The 15,260-nt window shown below is 40.6% G+C and overlaps 1 protein-coding gene across 2 annotated transcripts in view; it reads right to left on the minus strand.

Moving 5' to 3' along the window:
• Positions 1 to 327: 327 nt before the first annotated feature.
• Positions 328 to 15,260, minus strand: part of Cdh2 (cadherin 2) — a 244,133-nt gene continuing 229,200 nt past the window's right edge. For both annotated transcript variants that reach the window (XM_004623550.3, XM_023714056.1), the window contains 2 exons: positions 12,709 to 12,873; positions 328 to 1,740 (listed from right to left, as the gene is read on the minus strand). In XM_004623550.3, the coding sequence (XP_004623607.1) occupies positions 1,534 to 1,740; positions 12,709 to 12,873 (372 nt within the window). In that variant the 3' untranslated portion in view covers positions 328 to 1,533. The remainder of the gene's footprint in view (positions 1,741 to 12,708; positions 12,874 to 15,260) is intronic.

Below are 15,260 nucleotides of genomic sequence, written 5' to 3' on the forward strand. Positions count from 1 at the left end.
GGACTGCGAGGACCAGCAGAGCGGCTTGGGTGAGCAAAAACCAAGTGAGCTATGTTAAGAATTTTACCCAAGTTCCTTGAGTTAACGGATGTGGCTTTCCTATCATTCCCAGGAGCTAAATTCCTGAATTACTTGCTGTTTTCATTCTAGGGTGAGAAGACCTAAGACGACTGTCTGCGTCTCCGGGAACAGGGCGCCACAACTCTGGTTTCAGTGGTGAGTGTTGCAAGAGCAAATCACACACTTTTGTGCTGTTGTTCTCAGTGAAACTCCAGCACTTGGTTTTTCTGCAACATTCAGTAGAAAAGAAAAAGTTCCAACCAGTCACCAGATCCAAAATTAGCATTTTATTCAGAACGCTGGGTCAGAGGTGTATCGTTTATATTCTGGTACACAATACAGAGGCAAAGCTGTTGTCAGAAGTCTCTCCAGTTTAAAAGCTTTTTTTTTTTTTCCTTTTCTCTCTTTCTCTCTTTTTTTAAAAACACACTTAGTAGTGCCACCAGTGTCAGGCCACCCCTTTCTTTTCTTTTCCTTCCTTTTTTTTGTTTTTTTTTTTGGTACAAATTATGTAAAACATTTGTGCTAAGAACTTTTCTCCCTCCCCCAAACAAAAAGAAAAATAAACATAAAAAAATTAAAAAATTAAAAATTGAGTATTCTAACTACAGCTCAACAATTGAATCAAATGTCACTTTGTTTTGTAAATACTTTATCCATAACGAAAGATATAAACATGCAAAAACCTGAATCCATAGTCCAAATAATACATACACGTGTTCAGAAGTCTCTACACTTCTCCATAGACTATGCCAATAAAACATTATGTACACATACCATTTGTACAGTGAAGTGAAAAAAATACAGTAAATAAAAAAGTGTACATGGATTAAGACCAAAATGTGTCTAACATTCTAGTTTATGAAAAAATTCAATTTTGCTACAAATTGGTGATATGAAAACTCCCTTTATTTGCAACCAGCTGCGTAAGTTTTAAGATTTTAGTGAAAAAAAAATCTAAAGTCTAAAACTAGAAGTAATGTACATTTTTCTAATCTCATGGTTTTCTCCCCCAAGATAATAAAATCGCTCCATGAGTTCTTTTTGTCTGTTTAATTCTGTATTTTAACAAAAGCAAATGCAATGTAACAAAAGCGTGTTGAAGCGTATCATGGTTTAACTTACTGCTCCCACCACAAAATATTTTGTCTTTTACTTATCGTTTCAGAAATCAGTACCATTAAAGCCTTAAACATAAAACTAATTCCAATCTGAAAAAGGTACAAAAAGGCACATAAAATCCCAGTGCTTCTGTACTGTAAAATTCAAGTGTAACTGAGCTCAGTGTCTTTTCAAACAGTATTGGATCACTGATATTCCCTCTGAGCCCAAACTGGTTCGCAGCCTATGCCAAAGCCTCCAGCAAGCACTGTGCTAGTAGACTACAAAGTTAAAGCCTAGCTTCTGTATGCTTTTTGGGAATATCAGTTGAAATTGTTTGTATTTGTCCAAAAACCAAGTTCGCCCTGAAGGTCAGTCGTCACCTCCACCATACATGTCAGCGAGCTTCTTGAAGCGTGGCCCCCAGTCATTCAGGTAATCGTAGTCCTGCTCACCACCACTACTTGAGGAATTAAGGGAGCTCAAAGACCCAGCCGTGGAGCCACTTCCTTCATAGTCAAAGACTAGGAGGGAGTCATAGGGCGGAGCTGTGGGGTCGTTGTCTGCAGCTTTAAGGCCCTGCGATTGGGGGAAAAGACAAAGAAAGCAAGAATTCAGAGAGGCTTACAATTTACAAAACCACAAGTAGATCCTAGGGATAACACACAATCAAGCATCTGATAGTAAACTTCCATTTGCAAGACCACAATTTCAACACACTGAAATTGAGGTTACCACTGTTTGAGAGTTAAGAGAAAAACTAACTTACTTTTTCTTTGCAAAGAAATAATCCTAAGGAATCCAGCTCAGGGTGGACAAGTCATAAGACAGGAGGGGGTTACACAGAGAACACACCTGACAGATGGCAAAAATGAAGAACCAAGTGCTTGAAGAAAGATCTTAAGTAACATACATACTACGTACAGCAGCATTGCTAGATTTAAAGAAAACGTTCCCAGGTAAATACAAACTAAACTATATTATGGTAATCACTAAAATACCAATTTATTTATTCATTCAATACACATGGCACTACGACCACTCTTGACAGAATATCTGACAATGGCCCTATCTAGTAGGCCAATCTGAAGGTGTAATTTCATGGTTGTTACATGAAGTAATACAGAGGGCTCAGAAATCATGTGATTCATGGGTGTTAGAGCTGAAGTCAGATTTTGAAAAAGAACCATATGTAAAGCAAAGAGAAGGCTGTGTGCAGGAGGACCAAGTGGATTTGTGTCTACACCTGCTCATTGTCTGGGCTAACAGGCATCCCTTGAACACACAGCAGAGGATAAATAAGTAAAAAGAAATCCAAAGTCTAAGCAGAAATCATAAGCTCAGGATGCTAAAAGAAATTCAGATTACCAAAAAGAGCTAGAAATTTTTGGAGGAGGTAGCTATAAATGGAAGAATGAAGATAGGCCAGATGTGGTTACTACATAAGGAAAATTACTTATTAAATCAATTCTGTATTAAGGCAACTTAGAATATATGGAATAACTGAATTGTGAACAGGTATTATTTGTGTGTGTATATACATATACTTATATATATATATATATATATGTATATATGTAACTTTGCAGCTTATGTACACATTAAAATAATCATGGTTAATATCTATACAGAATATAAATATTGAGAGGTCTCTCATTAATGTAAACATATTCATTTTTTAAAAATTAAGAAATCAATCCTATCTATATTTTAACTCTTACAAATAGATGCTTTTGAATACGTAACTTCTTGTGGTCTGTGTCTAGTTGTCGCCCCCGCCCCCCAAGCCTCATGCAGTCATTGGGGAAGCTTCTAGAGTTCATGATTAATTCATGATCCAATGTTGGGATTCTGGGTGTGGGTGCTACACCCGCCCTGGGTGGGCAATCTGAATACAACAGAGGAGACAGTGAGGCTTGCTAGCTGCCTCAGAGATGCCCCTCCCTCTGTTCTTTGCTGTTTTTGCTCCATGAACTGCTGTCCTCTGCCATGTGTTGCTCTGCCTTGGAGCCAACCAAGTACGGACTAAAACCTCCACTAACTGTGAGCTAAATAAACCTTTCCTTCCTAATTTTGGGTGTCGGGTATTTTGTCCCAGTAACAAGAGAAAAGTAACTGAGACGTATCTTAACTATCAGCAGTTGTAGTAATTATGTGCTCCAAAAGTTTTAAAGATTTAATATGAGTTTTAAGTACTTAAAACTTTTAAGGATTTAATTTAGTAAGGATTTGTTTTTGAATTCTCTTTATTTTCTCAATTTCATTCCAGGATTGAAACCATTTTCTTTTTGCAACTTCACTCTTCAAATTTTTCTGGGCTTATAGTAGTCTCATTCATCCAGGAGGGACAGGATGGCTGCCTTCAGAAATCATCCTTCTGATCTATATCTATCATATGATACTCTATATTGCATGGGCATTTTTAAAATGAGCATGTGTTCATCTGTTCTACCAGGTTTACAGAAGGGGCAAAAGCAAAAAGGCATAAAATAACAGTCAGAGTAGGAATGTCACCCAGGGCACTGCAGAGCCCAGGTCTCAGCGGACACCTAAGCCACGCACAGAAGCAGCTCCTGGGCTTCGGCAGCCTTGTTGCTCCCAGCAGCACCGCCCTCACATTCCGCTCACATCGTGGCAAAAATAATGAGACTGCTGTAAGCTCCAACATGGGAAGGGATTCAATACTTTATCATCATGTGTGCTACATGGAAGGAAGGCTCTGAGTGTCAGAGATGTTAAATATTAGGCTCAAAGAAAAACTTTCTGCTTTGAAAGTTGAAAAAAAAATAAAGTGAATACATATTATTTTAAGAAAGAAAATGTCAGCTGTTGGACTTAAATAAAAACAAGAAGCAGAAAAGCATCCAGCACCACCAATTTTCCCTTCCCCAGCATCTCTATCCACAATTCTAACTGTGCAATTAAACACTTTTCCACATGTTGGGCTATACTATTTACATTGCACACAAGGCAGTTAAATAAAATAAAACAAGTCTTTGGCAGACTACTTTGATACATAAAACATAAATAATTTTAAATAAAGATTTTTTTTACCCTATTTTAGAATAAGCAACAAGGCAGTTCTGTGGCTGAGACCCACCACAACCTGCAATTTCTCAGTGCTCACAATTCCCTTCTGTGGTCAGCTATACTGCTACCCTTAGTGACCCTGTGGCCTTGCTCTGGAGGGGTTTCGTCGCCCACACCACCACAAGTGCCTCTCTGGAGTCAGTGTGCCCCCTCTGCCCCACTGTGGGGACTGGCGACATGCTGACGATGTGGGGAACGGTTCCACGCCTCTCTACCAGTGCCCTCTGTGCCACTGTTCCACAGGAGCACACTGCCCCCCATGGGGATTTCGCTTCCATCTGGATCTTTGGATGAAGAAGGCAGGTCGATAAGAAACTCAGCCGCCGACTGAATACAACCGACCTCGTACTTGAAGAAGCAACCAGTGCTTCTGTAAGCAGACACTACTTGGGGACTACTAGTTCCTGTGGCCTTAGCTAGCAAAAGCCAAAGACTGCACATCCGTTCAGTTTGGTCACATTTGTTCTCTTCAAGGGATGAAGGCAACTTACTGTTCTCAGTGGAGGAGACACACTTTTAAATAAGGAAGAACCATCTGTCTTTCCTTCTGCAGTTCATATTCACTTGCATCCCTTTCACTTTCCTACAAACTCCTGCAATTGCAAATATAAGCAGTAGGTAATTTCTTTTGTTCAGCACTGTCCTACTTGAGTCCACCCAAGAACTGGACTCAAGAAGAATCTGAAGGAAAATCAAGGAGAACCAGGGACATTCCTGAGAAAGAAAATGGATCCTTAAGTTCTGTGTTCAGGCTACAAGCTTCATCACAATTCAACTTTTAAGTGAAGATATATACGGAGCATTGCAGGATAGCAAGCTTGGAACCAGCCTGGGCAACTCAGTGAGATTCTGTCACAAACAAACAAAAAATGTTAATGGCAGGGGCTCAAGTGTGATTGGATTCATGGAGGGGAGATAATGACCTACATCTGTGTTACCTATATCCAAAGAATAAACTCTGGAAGCTGTCTGGTGCTCACTGGTGCATTAAAGGGCCCAAGACTCTTTGACCCCCATCTACGCCGCCTAATTTGTCATCTTAACACAAATATAACATGGAGAGATCATCTATTCTCATGCCCACTGTTCAGACCCTTAAAAATATTCTTTGTCCTGGTAATTTTTCTTTTTTTTTTTTTTAGTATTTTTTGCCATAATTTTATTTCTTTTCTTTTTAAAACAGATGCATTGCTTTTCTGATCAGGTTGGATGTTTTTAGGTGTCTACTTTTTTATATCTTTTCTAATATAAAGAGCTTAAGGCCACAGATTTTATTGGCTAGAGACCCCTGTGCTATGGGAGAGCAGCACACACTGTCGTGATGCCTAACACTTATAACAAGGGCAAAACCACTGAACTTTTCAAGAATTCTTAAGCAAGCATCCTTCTAGGCAAGAGGTTAAACACTTCCACTTGGATGCCACTGATTTCTATCTGCAAATAAAATGTGACTGTTTAAATTCTAGGATATATTTTCTCAGTTCTAAAATGATCCTAGGCAAGTCATGAGAAACTGATGATGTCAAAGGTACAGTCTGAGGGAGTGTGCTGAATGCTCCTGGGGCCGCGGGACCTGCTCCTTGTCCCCAGTGAGGCTCCGTCTTTCTTGCACATGGACTCTTCTCAGGAACTGACTGCACACACTGCTCTAGTTTTGACTAAATTTAGCAAAGTGTATTCATTCCACCTTTCCTGGAGAGGCAGATCTTGAACTGTAGATAAATTTATCCAGATATTTTTCTGTGCTTTGAGGCTCTTTGCAAAGTGAAAGAGCCGAGGCTGAGTTCTTGTGGAGCTTATATTTATAGACCTCTGATCTTAGGCTTTATGGGTGGAGATATGCTTTTATGAGGAATATAAAAACCCACATTCTTCATGAGGAACACATGAAGGATACAAAAGGAAGGGTCTATTGATCCTTCTGCATCCTGCCTTCTATAGTTTTAGAATCATGGCTTTAGTTTAGGTCCTTATTATATCCTGCATGAGCTGGAGGGAAAAAACCAAAACATCTCTTGAGTACTATTCCACTTCTTTCTTACAAACTATAGTTTTCTCTTTCAAACATTGATATCATGCCTTCTGAAAGCTTTCCATGACCAAAAGCATTGTTTTCCTCATAGGGAGGCCTTGTTTCTAGAGGCCTGCAAAATCTTTTTAATTGGCATAGCTTTTTAAAATCCCCTTATTTGAGAAAATAAAGTTTAAAACTGATTAACAGTTTAATAGCAGAGATAAGTAAAAGTATAAGGCTGTTCTCAAATGCCTGATGCTTAGGCAACCTACGAGTAGGGTATGATCAAACCTCTACAGATGCCCATTCAGCCACTGTTCATTCCCTTTGCTAGTGGCTACTGGAAAACTCAGCCATCAGAAGAGAATTATACACCTTTATCCCAAATCCAAAAAGGTCATGTTCTTGTGTAACCACCTTGTTATTTGGGAAGGTCTAACTGAAACATGATTCCCTTGTTTGAAATGTCCCTGTTACGGTTTGTATCTAGTTGTCCCCCCCAAAGCATCACGTAAATCATGGAGCAGTCGTTTGAGGGGCAGCATGTGTGGCTCGAGGGGTGTGGCCAGAGGACCAGGGCGGGGCCAGCGAGGGGTGAACTCTTATACTGGCTAGCTGGTGCTTTCTCAGAGAGGTAGGTAGAAAGGGTTGACCTGGACATAGCGGCACCCCAGCCTCTCCTCCAGGCCCTGAAGAGTGGGGGCAGAGTCTTGAAACATCCAGTGACTGTGAGCTAAATAAACCTTTCCTTCCCTCATTTTGAGTGGTGGGCATTTGTCCCAGCAATGAGAGAAGAGTAACTAAGACAGTTCCTTTTCTGTCTTAATCTGTCTTCATCTTACTAATAACCATCATCCACCTATCATCCATCCATCCATCCATCCATCCATCCATCCATCCATCCATCCAACAGCTCATTAAAAATGTGATTTTTTTTCTCCCCCTGACCATGACTGGGAGTCATTGCTTCAACTCTTGCTCCTTAGTTTATTACCACACTTGTATTACATTGTGATATTTCATTGGGCATAGACTGTTTCATGCTCTGATCCTTCTTTCTAACACTGCCTGATATCTGGCAGTCACTCTGCAAGATAACTTTCTAGCGCTGCCCTGGGTTTGGTTTTTGCTTCTTAGCATCTAGTTTACATTCATACCTGTTCTCTTCAGAAGCCAGAACCTAGGCTTAAACTGTGGGCACAAAAGTGCATCATGTTTACATTACAATTGAATTTTATTACTTGTTATGCTCATTATCCATGTTTTAGAAAACGGTATTTTGCTTTGAGTGTTTTGTTGGGAGAAGGTTATAAGTGTTTCATTTACAAATTAGAAGTCAATACCAATTCTTTAACTCCTAAAAGATAACTCACGTGCAATAATCATTAATATGGCACTTCTAATAATGAAGGGACTCTACCACATTACAGATGTCACACCAAGCATTTCACACAGATGATCTCATTAAGGTGTTGCTACAACCTTAAAGAAGGCTTTGCTCTTCTTGCCATCTTGGAAGCAAGAAAGTAGGAAATCTAACAAGTGACACCCAAGGAGCGTGACCTCATACAAGGTAACAGAAGTATTAGGTGAGGTGGATTTGAGTTCAAACAGTCATGCCACTCCTTTAAGCATGGAATGAGGTATTTTAAAGGCAAATTACATATAATTAATAAGACAAAGGCAAATATGTTGAACTCTACTAGTTTTAGGCAAATTATTCTAGAAGAACCTTACGTACACTTTTTAAATAGTATAAAAAAAGTCAACTTTTTACATGAGGGGTGCACTTGGTTCTATTCTTCAGAGATAAAAAAACAGGGTGAGGAAAGTTGGAAGTATGCTGGTATTTACTGTCGGCTGAGATAAAGTAATTTGTTTCAACTTCTCACCCTCTGAAGGTCATGTCGGAAAACTCAAAATAGAATGAAACTTTGCAACTGAAATTCAAAGGCATGGGACCTTTTTTACTGTACCTACCTGACTGGAAATAGGTTATCATTTTTGAGATTCAAAGCAACACTCACTATTTAAATAAACAAACCAGAAAGTGTTCTCATGCGTTTTCCTACTCTGTACATCCATAAAAGCACTCCAATTATAATCACTACTATATTATCTTTCCTTTGGAACACTCAGTTCTCTGCTAAATCAAATAAGACCTAGAGGTAAATAAATATGTGTGCATTTTCAATGCTTTTACAAATGCTTGGGTTTCTACTAGGTGCCTTTCACTGTTTACAAACTTTATAGGTATTTTTATTTTTTATTTTTTTGTCAAGTTACAGACACGGAACACGTCATCATGAACACTTCCATGGAAGAACTAAATGCACCTTTTTTTAAAAAAAAAAAAATGTATTTAGTACAGGGTCTACAGGGTCTCACTACACAGATTAGATTTCTAAGTGCTGTTTTCAGCCACCCAAGTGCTGGGATTACAGGGGTGCACCACCACACCCAATTGCTGTTTCAGGGTGCCACTGGCGCGGGGCCGACACGGCATGCCAGGGATCAAACCATGGTCGCTGCAATCTGCTGAGCTATCTGGCCAGTCCATGGGCCTTTTTAGACCTCAGGCAGTCTTCATCGCTTTGAGTTCTCCCTGAGTTCCAGGTCGGATGGGAACAATGTCCCTAATGGCATCTAAGCCATACTCTCCGTGTATGGGCCTTCCAATGAAAGCTTCCCAAGGAAGCTAACTTTTAGCAAAGGGAGAGGGTGAATTTGCAGCAGGAAGAAGAGCACAGTGTTAGAAGCTGAGAATGTGAACAACAAGCAGAAGATACAGGCTGGGGAAGAACCCCAAATGCAGCTGCAAAGCTGAGTAAGAATGGGACACCCCAGACCCCCTGTTCTGGCAACTACTGGACAGTGCCTCCTTGACTTAGGGTGCGGCGACCTCCTGATAAACTCACTGTAGCCGAAAATATCACAAGTCAAAAATTCATTCAGCGCACCTAAGTGGCTGAATATCGTAGCCTAGCAACACAATGCAAAGTCAAGGCTCGGCTGTTTTGCCCTTGATCATGTGGCTGGCTGGGAGCTACGGCCCTTGCTGTGGACTGATATGCAAAAGAGTACTGTACTCCATGTGCCCAGCTTGGGAAAAGACCCAAGTTCAAACTTTAAAGAACACTCTCTGCTTAACACTACTATTTTTGTGCTACTGTAAAGCTGAAAAACCATTAGTAGAGTCATGATAAGTCTGGGACCTTCTGCACAAAGTGTGTGCTGATAGTGTGGGAAGGGACACACACACACACACACACACACACACACACACACACAAAGAATTTATGTGTAATTTACTTTTCATCCACATATTACTGATTCAGTTATGTTATGAAAAGCAGACACTCATTAGTGATTTGCTGAATGGATGAGCCTAAGCCAAACTCAAGATGATTTCAAAATGAGCCATTTTTAAACACATGCATACAACCCTTTAATTAGGAACTGCATGTATTCTAGAAGTTAATTTGCAGTCAATCACTTGGAAGAAAGCAGATCATATAACTAATCACACAGGTTTATAATAGTCACAAGCCACCTTTTAGACTGTAATCTAAGTACTGTTTATTATTTTTTAAATTTTTTATATATCTAGTATAGGATATGATATATATATATAGTATAGGATATATTATGCGATGTGGTCTTATAGTGATCCTCCTGTCTCAGCCTCCCCAGTGGTGGGATCATAAGCATGAGCCACTCCACCTGTCTTTGGTGGCCTGGCACACCTGGGGTTCCGGGCCCAGCATGGCATGCAGTACTGGGGATCGAGCTTGGTCCTTGCTATTGCCAGGCAGGTGCTTAGACTGCTAAGCTATGTCCCCAGTCTCTAAGCATTGTTTTAGCAAAAGGAAATTTCAAATGGTAAATCCCTATTTGCATCTTACTCCTGTGGCATTTGAAGGTCTGGGTAACTGAACCTTACTAACTAGATGCCTTTTCTATCTACTGAAGAAAAGCAGTCACTGCAAAATAAATCAATGAACACCCATAGATACAGACAGGGAGGGAGGAAGGGAGGGAGAGAGGGAGGGAGGGTAAGAGAGGGAGCGAGAAAGAGAGTGAGAGCGAGAGTGAGCAAGAGAGAGAGAGAGAGAGAGAGAGAGAGAGAGAGCGCGAGTGGGAGCACACTAGAAACTAATGTAGAATAACCAATATCCTTGTTTGCTAAATATAATCAATGCTTGTAGAGTGAAAGGCTCCAGATTTGGTCTCTGTTGAATTTCAATCAAATGCAAACTTGGTAGTGCCCACAGCTCTATGCCCTAAATACCTGCTGCAGTACTTAAACTCTTGAAAACAAGTGAACCAAAGGGCTTGACAATATATTTTGGGTGCTTAGGATATAAAAACACAAACAAGAAACAGTCCCCGTCCTGGACAGAACTCACATGTTCCAGCAGGAGAAACACTGAGTTTTACCCCAGTCAGGAAGGGTTACTACCCTTCTCCAAGGTTTCAAGGAGAGCTTCCCACAGTAGATGTTTGTGCTCAGTCCTCCCAGCCAGGGGAAGTCCTGAAGATCCTCAAGAAAGTATGGGCTCTGCAAAAGCTACTGTCTGTTAAAAATGTGATGCTTTGGGGGGAACTGCAAAAGGCTCAGCAGGATGACAGCACAAGAAAGGGATGGAGGGTGGGAGGGGAAAGGCAGGAAGAAGGCTCTGAACAGCCCTGTGAAGTGCTGAGTGCTTGATTTCTGTCACCAGGAAGAGTATCAGAGATGAGATTCAATCCTATGGAATACAGACACTTCGGGACAGGCAGAAGCATGCAGTAAGGATCTGTTGACTTTTACAACTCAGCATATTAATATATCTTTAATTTGTTGTGGAAAAAAAAATCTATGTATACACAAGGTAGTAAGGATACATATCCAGGTACCTTCTCTTAGTTCAATGAGAAGAAATGTCTGTGTTAACATTGTTTAGACAAGATAGCAGGTCTGCATCGTCTCCTCTGAATAACTACTATGAAGACAACAATATGCAATGTATTAATTATTGTAACTGTCTTACTAACCTGTTTAAAAACTGTTTTGCTATTTCATCTTTTTTTCTCATTAAAATAAAAAAATAAAAAAGAATTATTGAATTCTTGCTTTTAAAATGTCCAGGTTCTTCAGTCATTAGATCTACTATGTCTTGAAACTGAATAGCTACAGGAATAGCCCAACAACAAATTCTCGTAACAGCGAACAGTAACTCAGAAGGAAAATCTTGAGGTACTCTTCCATAGACTACACAACCTAATGCTGTGTATAAATGCCTTAAATAAGAGATGGAAAACTGATCATATATTTTTGTACAAAAAGGAGTCCCTGGCACTCTGTTGTTGTTGTTGTTTTTTAATCTGCCATCTGCTTTTAATTGAAACCCACTACAAATTAACCTATTACCTACTTGACAGAAGTGAATCCGTATGCTCACAAAGTAACCTATCATTTAGTAATAGACAGTAATGGATAGATGCAGCGGTAGATAAATACACCAATTTGTTTCCAAACATTTCCTACAAGCTATAAGTGCATCCCAAAACCTAAGGTAGAGTGATGATATTTACATATTTTACAACTATTTCAAGGGAGCCCAGGAAAAAAGAGGGTTTTTGGTACGGGACCAAAGCCCACGTATAACAGGTGCACCCACCTGGGTAATACCCAGAGACCACTTCTGATCATGGAGATACTGAGAGGATGGCCAGAGAACACAGCTGCTACTAAATACTCACAGTCTATATGTAGCACTCTCTCACACTAAGAATACAAATTCAGAAAGAGAGTAACAGTGAAAACATAGCCACTGTAAAAAGTAGTATAAATCATTACATATAGTAATGAAATAAAAGAATTCCATATTAATTTTTGGCAGTGAAAATCATATCCAGTATATTCAACAGAGAATTAGCTCCCTCTTGCAAAGGCTCTTAAAACTCCTCAACTAGGCAAGCATTTAAATCACTTACATTCTATTTAATTTAGCTACTTTTTCAACTAATCTCCTTTGATGGAGTTGTGGGCAGGTCCTGAATTCTCCCCATATGTGGAATTTAAAGAGCTCAGTGTGGGGGAAAAAAAAGAAGGGAACTGATTTTGTTACATTTATCAGTGCTAATAGATGGAATTAGATTGAAATGTACATAGGAGAAAAATCCTTCAGGTAGAAAGCATAACTAACACTGATAATGTATGGCGAATGCTATTTTACAAATACAGAAATGAGTCTCCAGATCTCTTCTAAGTTGACAAAAGCAGTTAGATATGTTCTCCATTACTGAAGCCATCCTTGCCTTCAATGTAAAGACAAACGTAAAAAGAAGTGCATTTTAGCGAACCGCGTGGCTATAATCCAAGCACCTGTGGCCCACATAGATCTAACTTCAACATAAACTAAAAAGCTGAGGCTAAGGAAAGTGATTTTCTCTGTCACCTCATTAATGAAGTCCCCAATGTCCCCAGGATGTGGGGCTGCAGATCGGACAGGATACTGCGGCTCCGCGTGAATGGGTCTCTCATCCAGCCGTCGGATTCCTACGGGCTTGATGGCGTCAGGCTCCACTGTATCAGGCTGCTGGAGCTGGCTCAAGTCATAGTCCTAGAAAAGACAAAAGCAGAAACCCATGGTTGATGGGCACGAAGATGGGAAATCGCAACCTGTGTTTTTAAACACATGCTCAGAATGCATAGAAATGAGTGAAATTTAACATAATGGAAAAGTTGCCACTAGGAGCTTTTCATGTTATGATTAAATATTTCTCTCACACAGCTCTTTCTTGTGTGGTTTTCATTCCTACAGTCTGTGCTCCATCTGCTTTAACTGTTCCTCATCAGCTCCCCATAGGAAGTAGCAGTGTGACGAGGTCTCACTATAAAATGACTAAAAATCTGACAAGAACATACAGTTGTACCACAGAAGCAAAGGAACTCATTCAATGCTTACAATATAAAAGGAAGTGGCGAGAGCGCTTCTCCCTTTCCCTAAGAAGGGCCTTGGAGCCTCAAGGCCCTGCTCCTGAGGGCTAAAAAGCAGGAGGCCTGGAATCACGCTCTGTGGGCTCCCTCCACTCTGTGGTCCTTTTGCTTTGAAAATGGCTTTTACATTTTCAAACTGTTACTCAAAATATTGACAAAGAAGAAGATGCTACCGGAACAGCATGCGACCCACAAAACCAAAACTTTTTCCTTTCTGGCTCTTTACAGAGCAAGTTTGTCCATCTCTGGCCTAGGGTTATTGGGCCAGGGCTGCCGTGGGTTCCCCTCTACTGCAGCCCTGTGGGATATCTTGGAAATCCAGCCTATCCACTCACAGAGAATCAGAGTACTCTGCAGAAGGCTGCTCTGTATAGGCTGGGCTTTCGGAACTATTTTTAGTTAAGGCATCAGCCGGGACAGTAATGGATACAGAAACTGACCGTAGGATGGAAATGAATCAAAATTTTAGCTTTGGCCGAATACTTTGTACTTTTCAAATCTCTAAATTCCTGCACTATAAAATATCACATCCCCAGCTTAATAAAAATGCTCCAATTCAACTTTAACATTTACCAAAAGTACTGATTTCCTAGTGCTCTCCTTGGTGCAGGCTGTGTCACTCTGCTAAACTCCGCCTACAGGATTTTAGAGCCTCTCCACAGTGGTTCTGACTTATCCACAGTTGAACATTTATCTTCCTCGGCAGTGCTTTAGGTGCTGACATATGCCTGCTCATCTAATCTTCTTAGTTATTTTTCTTCCGCCACCCCTACTTTATACAGACAAGGGTAGCCCCAGAAATGTGGTCAGGATCCCAGGTCTACTGAGGCACACAAGTACTGGGTATCACAGGCTCACTTTTTGCACATGTGCCTATGATGCTAACTAAGTCAAGCTTGAGATACAAGCTTGGGCTTAGAGAGTACACCAAGGAGTCTGGATGGAGAAGAATAGTGTGGTGGTGCCGGAAAGAAAGGCTGCCAAACTTCATGCCCACTGTGTGCCGGGCAGTTTACCAGGGTCTTGGTAAGGGTTTTTGTACTATCAATACTTTCCAGAAAAACAGCCAGAAACGTTTCATTAGCTTCATTTTGGGTGAAGAAATGGATTCAGGGAGATGGAGATCTCCGTGGCTAAAGTCATGCGGCTGGGGTGCAAATGGAATGGGAATCAACAGTAGGGGTGTGGATCTGAATTGTTTTTAACTTAAAACCAATTTAACTCCAGGTTCACGGACATGAAGCTCCCCCTGCCGCCATTTTTCCTCACGGAGAGCCTCATCTGTCCTGAAGCAGAAGGACTGAGGTACTGGGATGGCAAGGCCCCTCCTCTCAGGAGTACGCAGTGGAATGTGGAGGGGAGATGAGAAGACAAGAAGGATGGGGCAGGTGGTGGGAACAGTGTAATCCTCAAGGCACCTCAGGGTACAAAGGTACCTCAAGGTATGAATATTCAGAGGGAAAACAGGCATGAGGTTGAAACCTGGAACCACACAAAGCCTGAGCAAAGAGCACTGTGCGTGAGAATCAACTCCAAAGCAGCAGACAGGAAAGGGTCTTCAAACCATCTACACGAACTTGACTATATATTCTGAACCTGCACCAATGTGCTCCATTTTCAATTTTATAGAATTTATAATTACTAGTGGTGGCCTGAAGTAGAGGCCCACAGTGATCTGACATGTGAAAATCCTGAAATATTAAAAGGCTATGTGAAATAAACAGATTTCTTTACAGAATTTTGTGTGCCTTCACACCTACAAGCACTCTTTTCTGAGCCACGTTTAACTGCCTAATTAGCAAGCAAAGGATGGTTGGGTAAACTGGATAAATGTATATGGTAACAATTACAACAGCTGCACCTAGAAAGAAGAAAACTAAGTGGTAAGTGTATCGATGATAGTTAATGTTCTACGGAGGGTAAAAAATGATTAGAAGCTTGAATTACATAAAAATGGGTAGCTGAATTTTACACTTCAATTTTACACTGGTGGTATGTGATAGTTAATTA

Source organism: Octodon degus, unplaced genomic scaffold (assembly GCF_000260255.1).
Source record: "Octodon degus isolate 3935 unplaced genomic scaffold, OctDeg1.0 scaffold00003, whole genome shotgun sequence".
Taxonomy (NCBI): domain Eukaryota; kingdom Metazoa; phylum Chordata; class Mammalia; order Rodentia; family Octodontidae; genus Octodon; species Octodon degus.